At 34.2% G+C, this 11,153-nt stretch overlaps 2 protein-coding genes across 2 annotated transcripts in view; both read right to left on the bottom strand.

The window, feature by feature from the left end:
- Positions 1 to 3,289, bottom strand: part of LOC110458056 (serine protease inhibitor dipetalogastin-like) — an 11,259-nt gene extending 7,970 nt beyond the window's left edge. Inside the window, exons 1-3 of the mRNA XM_021509606.1 lie at positions 3,128 to 3,289; positions 1,123 to 1,201; positions 97 to 222 (exon numbers count right to left, since the gene is read on the bottom strand). Of these exons, the coding sequence (XP_021365281.1) occupies positions 97 to 222; positions 1,123 to 1,201; positions 3,128 to 3,197 (275 nt within the window). The 5' untranslated portion in view covers positions 3,198 to 3,289. The remainder of the gene's footprint in view (positions 1 to 96; positions 223 to 1,122; positions 1,202 to 3,127) is intronic.
- Positions 3,290 to 6,730: 3,441 nt separating this feature from the next.
- On the bottom strand, positions 6,731 to 11,153 carry LOC110458057 (serine protease inhibitor dipetalogastin-like). Its single transcript, XM_021509607.1, has 5 exons — positions 10,970 to 11,153; positions 10,710 to 10,788; positions 9,152 to 9,277; positions 7,727 to 7,852; positions 6,731 to 7,151 (listed from the first exon to the last, which is right to left on the bottom strand). Exons 1-5 carry the CDS (start codon positions 11,037 to 11,039, stop codon positions 7,097 to 7,099), a joined length of 456 nt encoding a protein of 151 aa, XP_021365282.1. The 5' UTR covers positions 11,040 to 11,153; the 3' UTR covers positions 6,731 to 7,096.

Here is an 11,153-nt window from a genome sequence, read left to right as displayed (position 1 = left end):
ACAACACATGTTTCGGTACACATAACACATTTATTCACCCTTGGGTGAATTATTCTTTATAAGAAACTGAAAAAAATAAGTATAAATATAACTCACGCGCATCTGGCCGTACAACTGTTGCTGTAGGTTTTATCATTGACTCCACACACTGGTCGGTATTCTCTTGTACAGATGCAATCATACTTACAGGGACATTTTCTCCTGCATGCCACGCTAACACCTCTGTGGAATGAGATAAATATACAGATACTTTTTATATGCTCATTGCACATGTATTGTATGACTTTATCAATCTTTTGTTGTAATCATATGCCTATGAACGCAATCACTTACTGAGATGCTTCTTAATAAAATTAATTAATGTTAGTTGCAAGCATTGTGGTATAAACACGTTATTCTGTGGAGCTACATGTAGCTTATACATATACAATAAATGGTCTTGTACACAAAAGCTTAAGATCCTCAAACTCATACATATGTGTAAAACCTTTTAATTTTCCAAATTAACTAAATAGAACTCACAAGCTATTATTGGTTTATTGAAAGATTTACGTCGTCACGAAAACTGAGGTCATAAGAAGACGATGTCTACCGGCGTTGGCGCCATTCATAAAGAAACGTTTAAGGTATCGGCGAAATGAAATCGCATTATATTTTTGATCGGATAGTTGTGAGGGCAGGAGTCTCTTCGAACTTTTGAAATGATTAACAATACATTACTCGTCCGACACTTTAGCCTAATTCGTGTTATAAGTTTAAGATTTATAAGTTAGTTGGACGCAAGCTGATTTTATTGACGAATTTCCTTTGTTTTATAATGTGGTAAACAGATGTTTTCATAGTAATGGCTGACCTTCTAACTTATTGTATATATACATATTTACGTCTTGTTGTGACACTTCTTTAATAGATTATGATGATATGAAATAGTTTACCTTTAGTATAGTACAAAGTGAATGTCAAGCATGGTATCATCCACTTTCTCCGACATGAAAGGATACATGAATCATGTATTATTACTCAGTGTGATTAAATTTCATATTCAATATGTGAAAACATAGTGATACGATATCAGCTAGATATGATAAATGATGGTACTGTTTATTTTTCAATACATTTTACCTTCGCCTTGCCACACATTCATTGGTGTAGGTTTTCCCGTTGATACCACACACAGGTTTGCGGTAACATCTCCGTATTCCTGTAAAATGTAACACCATCTTACTGATTATACATTTATGTATTCCTGTAAAATGTAACACCATCTTACTGATTACTCATTTCCGTATTTCTGTAAAATGTAACACCCTCTTACTGATTACACATTTCCGTATTATTGTTAAACGTACATGTACATGTATTCCCGTCGTATAGATTAAACAACACAATTCAATATTTCAGTTAAATGTGACACCATCTTACTGATTACACATTTCCGTATTATTGTTAAACGTACATGTACATGTATTCCCGTCGTATAGATTAAACAACACAATTCAATATTTCAGTTAAATGTGACACCATCTTACTTATTACACATTTCCGTATTCCTGTAAAATGTAACACCATCTTGCTGATTACACATTTCCGTATTCCCGTAAAATGTAACACCATCTTACTTATTACTCAATTCCGTATTTCTGTAAAATGTAACACCCTCTTACTGATTACACATTTCCGTATTTTTGTAAAAAGTAACACCATCTTACTGATTACACATTTCCGCATTCCTGTAAAATGTAACACCATCTTTCTGATTACACATTTCCGTATTTCTGTAAAATGTAACACCCTCTTACTGATTACACATTTCCGTATTTTTGTAAAAAGTAACACAATCTTACTGATTACACATTTCCGTATTATTGTTAAACGTACATGTACATGTATTAACGTCGTATAGATTAAACAACACAATTCAATATTTCAGTTAAATGTGACACCATCTTACTTATTACACATTTCCGTATTCCTGTAAAATGTAACACAATCTTACTGATTACACATTTCCGCATTCCTGTAAAATGTAACACCATCTTGCTGATTACACATTTCCGTATTCCCGTAAAATGTAACACCATCTTACTTATTACTCAATTCCGTATTTCTGTAAAATGTAACACCCTCTTACTGATTACACATTTCCGTATTCCTGTAAAATGTAACTTCATCTTACTGATTACACATTTCCGTATTCCTGTAAAGTGTAACACCATCTTACTGATTACTCATTTCCGTATTTCTGTGAAATGTAACACCATCTTACTGATTACACATTTCCGTATTCCTGTAAGATGTAACACCATCTTACTGATTACACATTTCCGTATTTTACTAAAATGTAACTTCATCTTACTGATTACACATTTCCGTATTTATGTAAAATGTGACACCATCTTACTGATTACACATATCCGTATTTCTGTAAAATGTAACACCATCTTACTGATTACACATTTCCGTATTCCTGTAAAATGTAACACCATCTTACTGATTACACATTTCCGCATTTTTGTAAAATGTAACTTCATCTTACTGATTACACATTTCCGTATTTCTGTAAAATGTAACACCATCTTACTGATTACACATTTCCGTATTCTTGTAACATGTAACACCATCTTACTGATTACACATTTCCGTATTCCTGTAAAGTGTAACACAATCTTACTGATTACACATTTCCGTATTCCTGTAAAGTGTAACACCATCTTACTGATTACACATTTCCGTATTATTGTTAAACGTACATGTACATGTATTACCGTCGTATAGATTAAACATCACAATTCAATATTTCAGTTAAATGTGACACCATCTTACTGATTACACATTTCCGTATTCCTGTAAAATGTTACACCATCTTACTGATTACACATTTCCGTATTCTTGTTAAACGTACATGTATTACCGTCGTATAGATTAAACAACACAATTAAATATTACACTTAAATGTGACACTTTCTTACTAATTAAACAACATACTTCTTATCATAAAACGGTTTTTAGGGATTTTGTTTTATTTGTATCGAATGAAACGAAACATTTATTTTGTTAACAGTAATGTATCGATAAACAAGAAAACAATCAAAGTAAGGTAACATAATGATTACACTGTATTACTTACGTTTTGACTGGACCTGGTAAATCTGTAAATAACAAGACAGTATCACAAGTGCTGCTAGTAAAATGTTCATCTTGTTTCGTTAACAGAACAATGTTGTCATCAAATTTCATTATATACATGAACTTTGTCACGTGAGCATCCTACAAACATTGTTGTATTGAACCACAAGGGTAATTTATTCACTAACGTCTGTTTATTTCATGTTCACATGGTCATAAACATTTCTTGACATTTACATTCAAATAGACCAGTGAGGATCTAAGGCTATTGACAATGTGTCACTGCTGACATCATTACCGATACGTCATGATTAAGACGGAATTAGTTGTGTGTGTTCACTTTAAAAACGACTTTGAAATAGATTCTCGCACTTATCAAATGTCAAATTTCTTGGAATGTTTTAAATGTAGAAATATAATAGCAAGATGCAGCTAATCACACTGATTTTAACTTACGTAAAGGGTAGTTGTCATTTGTGCCTCATTGTATGAAACAAATAGCAGTTTACAAAGGGTTAAACGTGACACCATTTAAACATATTTTATGGTTTTGACTTGCATAGAGATAAGATGTAGGTGTTGTTGTAATAAAAAGTGACAACTATTTTTGTTTTATAAAGGTATCATGTTGCCGGAGACTGCAGGAGAGCGTTGATTTAAATATCGTTTATACATTGGCAAAACATTTGATCATCCATTATAGATTATTTTACAGGTGTGAGTTTGCGGATGGCAAGGAATTTCCACTCGATGAATGTATTTTGTAATCATAGTTTTGTCGTCGAATGACCCCCACCGTGTAAGATATAGGTACATATACATCTAACACACCAATGTGCCCCCCGTTACCCTGGTCTGCTTATTAGAGGACAATGTGAACCTGTTTTAAATTGAACATATGTTCATGATGTCATAAGTTGTTTGTCTTGTTTTCATCCATATAACAGCTAAAACATTCGGAGTATACATCATTGTTCCTGTTTTTGTAATTAATTGTTTACACGCATACTGTCCATTTATTATCATGAAAGACTGTTTGGGCGTTTGATATATTGTTTTACTCATACGTTGGAAATTAATCCCGCAGGCTACAAATGCATCAATTAAAACTAAATGATAGATCGGTCATTGCATTCGTATGCAAATAACGGCAAGTGATATTGTTCCAATAGTGTATTTGCTATCAAATAATGTAATATCTGTTTACTCTACATTTCAGGTTTTATTGCGAAAAAGAAGCATGGCAATTAAGAAAGTAGCACAGTGTATACATGTATATTATTAAAAGGATCATAAGGTATATCAAGGATCCCTGTTTCACTGCATTGTCGCTTTTCCTAAATACAGAAACCTCCCCTTAACTTCCGTCTGGAAACATCTGTAGCATATTTGGGCAAATACATTTCCGTTTACCAGATGAAAGTGAACTCAATCGGTTACAGCAATACTATATGTATAATAACCTGAAGCCAAGGGTTCGAATACCGGTCTAGCCCAGCCAAATGTTTTATGCTCAGAACACTCTTGTTGATTATATGTTGCTAATACATTATTAATACATTTATCATTTTTCATAAAAATACCGCAAGGTATAGTTTTATTTTCAGTAGTGGTTTATTAAGGCTATAGTTATGCCAAAAAAACAGTTTCTAATACTCAGTTACAGTGTTTGGGGATCCTAAAGAAATGAAAACATGTTGATGTTGCTGATGAGATTAACCTCTCTTAACTCTACCTTAACGGGTACCCCTTGTAAAATTCTGATTATAAATTCGTAAATTTTCAAATTCATTTAAAGATTAGAATATAACAAAACACTCTCGCAATAACACTTTACGCTTTATATATGTCAGTTTTATGAAATTCATCTACGATAGGCCTAATATTGCTTCAATTTTATAAAAAAAAATCGTACATAAAAAAGTTCTTATTTCAGTACAATATAACACAATTAAACCAAGAAAAGGTTAAGAATAGAGGAAAACCAATTACGATGAAAATACAGAAATGTAAATAAAACCGTTATTGGACATCCAAACCGATGAAAAGAGAGCAAAACATTAGCAATAGGAGACCTTACAAGAAGACCATTGAAAGATGAACATAGATAATATAACAGGTGTTCGAGAAGGATAGGCGTTATCTATCTGATCGACGACATCTTCCGCATAAATCTTGATCAATTAATGACATGTCCTCAGAGAGGGAGTCGGTACAACGTAAACAAAACCAAAAGACGCACTTAATTGAAAACATGCAGGAGGTGAGGTGTGATCCCGGACGTCGGAGTAGCATGAACTAATCAGAGGAATCCCTTTTCCTGTCTACTCAACTCATCAAATCAAGGTGCAATGTAACATTATTTGGGGCGGTGTAGCAGTGTCTGTGATGCACCAATAGGATGAGGTGGCAGTTTGAAATAAGTTGCTGTTGGAAGCACGGTTCCGGAAGGAAATAGAACAAAATACATCGCCAGCACACAAACATTCATTCACACAGATGAATGTTTTGTAAATGACTTATTTCCAAGTTGTTGGACTAGGAGAGTACCTGGTTCAAGTGATAAACTCTGGAATAGAAAGCCATTCAGATAGGCCGCAACGAATCGACTTGTTAATTCGTGCATTAATAACACTTAAGTAAACTGACGCTTGCAGCGTACCAGAATAAACTGAATGTATTGTCATTATCTCATACAGGGTACATATTTGGATTTTTAGTAGTACATATGCTGTACTAGTCATCGTCTGATGAAAGTGAGAGAGTACATATAACACTTTTCATTGGAATCTCACACATAAACATGTCACTGGTTGTGCCATATAGACCTGCTTGCAAATTCTAAACTTGAATATCAACTTTATCTATTTAACAACAATTATGAAACAAGCTATGTTAACGTATATCAATCACTCTTGTTGGCCCCGGTGTCAGCGCGCTGATGGTCTTAGTGTGGGAGGAAACCGGAGTACATTTTCACGTCCGATCGGGGAATCAAACCCGGCCTCCTTAGTGATAGACAAGTGCATTGTCCACTGCACCACATGACCACCCAAATTGCCAATTATATTTACCAAACTGAAGGAAATGTCCAAATATCGTATAGATTATATGACTTGTTTATCTTTATGAAGCCTTTTAAAGTGGCTTGATCTGCCTAGATCGGGCGCTAAATCGAACATTGTTTATTCATTAGCGGCTCCAAAAGTATGTCAGCGAGGTCAGCGAGATACGACTGTCATAGGTTACCATAGCAGGCGGAGATTTTGAAAACTATATTCCCAAGAATAGCCTAATGTGTACCTATACCTGTACCTGTTTATTTTTTTTAATACTTTTCTCAATTATCAGTAACGTCATTTCAAGCATGTAAATATATTAATGTTATGTCCTATCTACGCATATCATAAACAGGTTCCATTTGATGAAGATAAACGAGTCATTGAAACGATAGGATTGAACATCTGATTAATTGGTATCAACAATTCATCATTTTGGCGTCGGAAATAATTGTCAAAGATCTTAAACGCAAATTTAATAGCATAAATAGCACTTTATTAACATCTTGATCAGCTTTGTTCATCAAGAAAAATGAATGAATTAATTCAATCAAATGCTTTATTTTTCCTTGTTAAGATAAATTTTGATTAAATATGGCACATTAGGTCGCATATCAAAACTCTATATATGTATGCTAGTGAAATATTTAAATCTGAAACACTTCAACCTGTTTTCCTGACACCTGTCTGTTATATATTTGTATTCTGTTCCTTAGATCGTTGCTGAAGAATTCCTGTTAGGGAGATTTAATGACTTAGTCTGCATGCTTAATTTGTCAAGTAATGAGTGACACAGTCGTAAATTTTAGTCAAGCAGCCCCCCTCTCCGGAACTTCGTGGCTAGATAGGTAGGGAGTTGTATATGACCACTGTCGATGCGACCATACTGTTGTCTTCTATCCGAAATCGGATTACTTTCCAATAACAAAGCAAGGACACCTCCAAGGACATTGTACTCTAACACCCCTGGAAAATATTTTGAAGAAATTGTTTCCATAATCTGCGCCTTTAAGAAGACATATACATCATAAGTTAAATAACACAAAGTATATAGTCTGTCTACTCAGCTGTAAATGAGTACGTGGTTGGGCAGTGCTAGAATTGTTGAATGTGCTCCCCATGGAGTTGAGAAAGATATTGGCAGGTTGCAAAGGCTCTATTACCACGAACAATAATTTGTGAACCGCTTTGAGAGACCTACGAACTAGGTTGTGATAAAGCGGTATATAAGAACCTCGAATTATTATTATTATTATAGCAGAGTTACATATAATACAGATATTAAGTGAAAAGATATTTAACAATTTTATGACACAAACGGATTCGTGTTACGCTGGAGAATATCTAATTACTTATCCCCATATGAATCGTTTCGTTGTTCATGTTTCATTGAGTTCAACAGTAATGTGCACATCTCTTTCTCGTGTTTATATATAAGACTAAATATATCGTATACATGTATTTTGTTCAATTTTAATTAAAAATATCAAACCTTTTTATCATGTATTTGTTTTTTAAAAGACCAACAAAAGGTCACTTACGCGCATCTAGCCTTGCAACTGTTGCTGTAGGTTTGACCATTTTCTCCACACACAGGTTGGTATTCCTCGGTACAGATACAGTCAGACCTACACGGACACCTTCTTCGGCATGCTATGGTGGTGCCTCTGTGAAATGAGACAGAACCACAGATAAAGCATAGTGATTATGTCAAATGTGTCTAGTAAGCTGCATAAACTATCCAATAAGTTTGGCCAACTTCAAAAACGTTTCCCATCTGTCCAATAAGTTACCAACACGCTTATAAGAGCTTTACTTATTGGACAGTGGGGGCATCACATTCTAGATAATAGATGATCAGAGCCCGAATGGGAGCAATTCAGCTATATATTTATAACAAATACAAAAAACACGTGAATTGTTTAATATAATATCAAACATCACCAGTATCAGTGGTGTACTGTTTTTAGAATCCAGCACATTCACAATCAACATACATTTAAGGCCTCGCCATGTCTTTCCTCTCTATTGGACAGTTTTTGGCTTACATCCATAGCATATTTTACATTCCCATAGCACTACCCATTGCATGTATGTATCAATATAATGTGACAGGGTCAGAAACTGTGCTGTGTACCTTTGCCCTGGTTGGCGACATCAGATAGGTGTTATCGCAAGGAGGCATATAATATGTCACCTCCAACACACAATCATACATCCACATAGAAAACACGACCATAAATGACCAAAGCTGTTATAACTTAATAGGACGCTGACCTCTATAAACCTTACCCCTAGCACTTACTGTTTCATAAAGATCTCGTCGTTTTATTGTAATCATATGACTTTCGATGTCATGTAAAGAATTCCAGACGTAAGTGATATTTGCATTGTTAGTCGTCAATACGTTGACGACTACTTTTCAATATCGAAGAGTGGTTGAACTTTTTCAGAAAAAGAAACATTGATAGTATGCTAACTTATAACCATATGCATGCTTATATAAAAAAAAACATTGAACGTTATTTGATTTGATAAGAAGTTGAATACTCTATGGAGTGCATAAGCAAAGCTTTAAAGCAAAATGGAAAATATTTTGGAGAAATTGATTCCATAACCTGCGCCTTTAAGAAGACATATTCATGATTAGTTAAATAACACAAAGAATATGGCAGAGTAAAATATGATATGGATATTTAGTGAAAAGATATTCAACAACTTTACGACACAAATGGATTTTTACACTGAAAGGTATCCAATCAATTATCCCCATATGAATCGTTTCGTTGTTCTTGTTTTACCCTAGTTTCTTTGCGTTCAACGGTAGTGTGCACATGTTGTTCTTGTGTTTATGTATAACATTAAATATATCGTATACATGTATTTTGTTCATTTAAATTAATGATATCAAAACTTTTTGACATGCAAATCATCTATTTTTTAAATACCAATAAAAGGTAACTCACGCGCATCTGGCCATGCAACTGTTGCTGTAGGTTTGACCATTTCCTCCACACACAGGTTGGTATTCCGCGGTACAGATACAGTCTGACCTACAAGGACACCTTCTTCGGCATGCTATGGTGATGCCTCTGTGAAATGAGACAGAACCACAGATAAAGCATAGTGATTATGTCAAATGTGTCCAGTAAGCTGCATGGACTGTTTAATAAGTTTGGCCAACTTCAAAACGTTTCCCATCTGTCCAATAAGCTACCAACCTGTCTTATAAGAGCTTTACTTATTGGACAGTGGGGGCATCACATTCTAGATAATAGATGATCAGGGCCCGAATGGGAGCAATTCAGCGATATAGCTATAACAAAAACAACAAACACATGAATTGTGTAATATATTATTAAACATCACCAGTATCAGTGGTGTACTATTCTTAGAATTCAGCACATTAAAAATCAACATCTAAGGCCTCGCCATGTCCTTTCTCTCACTTATTGGACAGTTTTTGGCTTACATCCATAGCATATTTTACACTCCCATAGCACTACCCATTGCATGCATCAATATATTGTGACAGTGTCAGAAACTGTGCTGGGTGCCTTTGTCTTGGATTTCAGTGAAGTAGCACTTTTGTATGGCGACATCAGATAGGTGTTATCGCAAAAAGGCATATAAAGACATACATATGTCACCTCCAACACACAACCATACATTCCACATAGGGAAGCACGACCATAAATTACCTTAGCTGTTATAAATTAATAGGACGCTGACCTCTATAAACCGTACCCTTAGCACTTACTGTTTCATAAAGCTCTCGTAGTTTTATTGTAACCATATGACTTTCGATGTTATGTTAAGAATTCCAGACGTAAGAAACAAATTACAGTGACGTTTGCCTTGTTAGTCGTCAATACGTTGACGTCTACTTTTCGATATCGGTGATTGCTTGATCTTTTTTCGGAAAAGATACATTGATTGTATGCTAACTTAAAACCATATACATGCTAATAAATAAAATCATTCAACCTTATTTGATTTCATAACAAGTTGAATACTCTACGCGTTAGCAAAGTTTTAAAGCAAAATATATTTCCGTTCATATTAATAAAATAGCAAACCATGAAAGCAGGCGAAGGTAAATTAGCCTCATGTTATAAAACTGTAGTTACAATAGAATACTCGCAAAACACATTATCCTGAAATAGATTATTATTCAGGAAGTATTTATTCAGTTTAATAATATCAATTAGATGAATACAAGAGCATTTAATTGAAGAGCTTTCTTTGTATAAGTTTGTTTTGTATTATACATATCTAAGTAAACCATTTCACTGAAGTGGCCGATCTTCTCATTACTAATACTCATACACATCATATTATGACATGGGATAGATGTATGAAGACAATATAACATGACAAAACAGATTAGTTTCGTAGCATAGTCAACTTTATACGACAATTTAATTGCTTTATTTTGCAATGGCGTTTAAGTATATTATCAATATATGACAACCTTATGTTCAGATAGGTAAATTATACTTGTTTTTGCTTCACTAGTTTTACCTTCGTCTAGCCACACATTCATTCCTGTACGTCCTCCCGTTGATACCACACACAGGCTGCCCTCCGTAACATGATCCGTCTGTTAAATGGAAGACCACCTTACAGATCAAACAACACACAAATGCATATGATAATACATTTTTGCAGATATTTATTTCTATCGAATAATTAATATAACAAAACAAATGATAAAAATATACTTCGGTAACAGGGAAATATCCTTCGACGGATCAGAGGATGATTTAAACTGTATTACTTACATTGTGACTGGACCTGGTTAATCTGTAAATAACAAGACAGTATCACAAGAGCTGCTAGTGAAATGTTCATCGTGTTTCGTTCATAGTACAGTATTGTAAACACAAAGCCTTATATACATGGATTTCATCACGTGGTCATTAATGTCATTATTTGAAATAATACACGTAATTAAACTGACAGTAG

The sequence above is a fragment of the Mizuhopecten yessoensis genome, unplaced genomic scaffold (genome assembly GCF_002113885.1).
Source record: "Mizuhopecten yessoensis strain PY_sf001 unplaced genomic scaffold, ASM211388v2 scaffold9417, whole genome shotgun sequence".
NCBI classification, from domain to species: domain Eukaryota; kingdom Metazoa; phylum Mollusca; class Bivalvia; order Pectinida; family Pectinidae; genus Mizuhopecten; species Mizuhopecten yessoensis.
Note: the sequence above shows the minus strand (reverse complement) of the source record. Positions and strands in the feature narration are given on the sequence as shown.

Coding starts and splice junctions, on each gene's coding strand:
- LOC110458057 (XM_021509607.1), bottom strand. CDS start 11,039: ATGAACATTTCACTAGCAGCTCTTGTGATACTGTCTTGTTATTTACAG. Junction 10,789..10,969: donor TAACCAGGTCCAGTCACAAT/GTAAGTAATACA, acceptor TCCATTTAACAG/ACGGATCATGTTACGGAGGG. Junction 9,278..10,709: donor GAATGTGTGGCTAGACGAAG/GTAAAACTAGTG, acceptor CTCATTTCACAG/AGGCATCACCATAGCATGCC.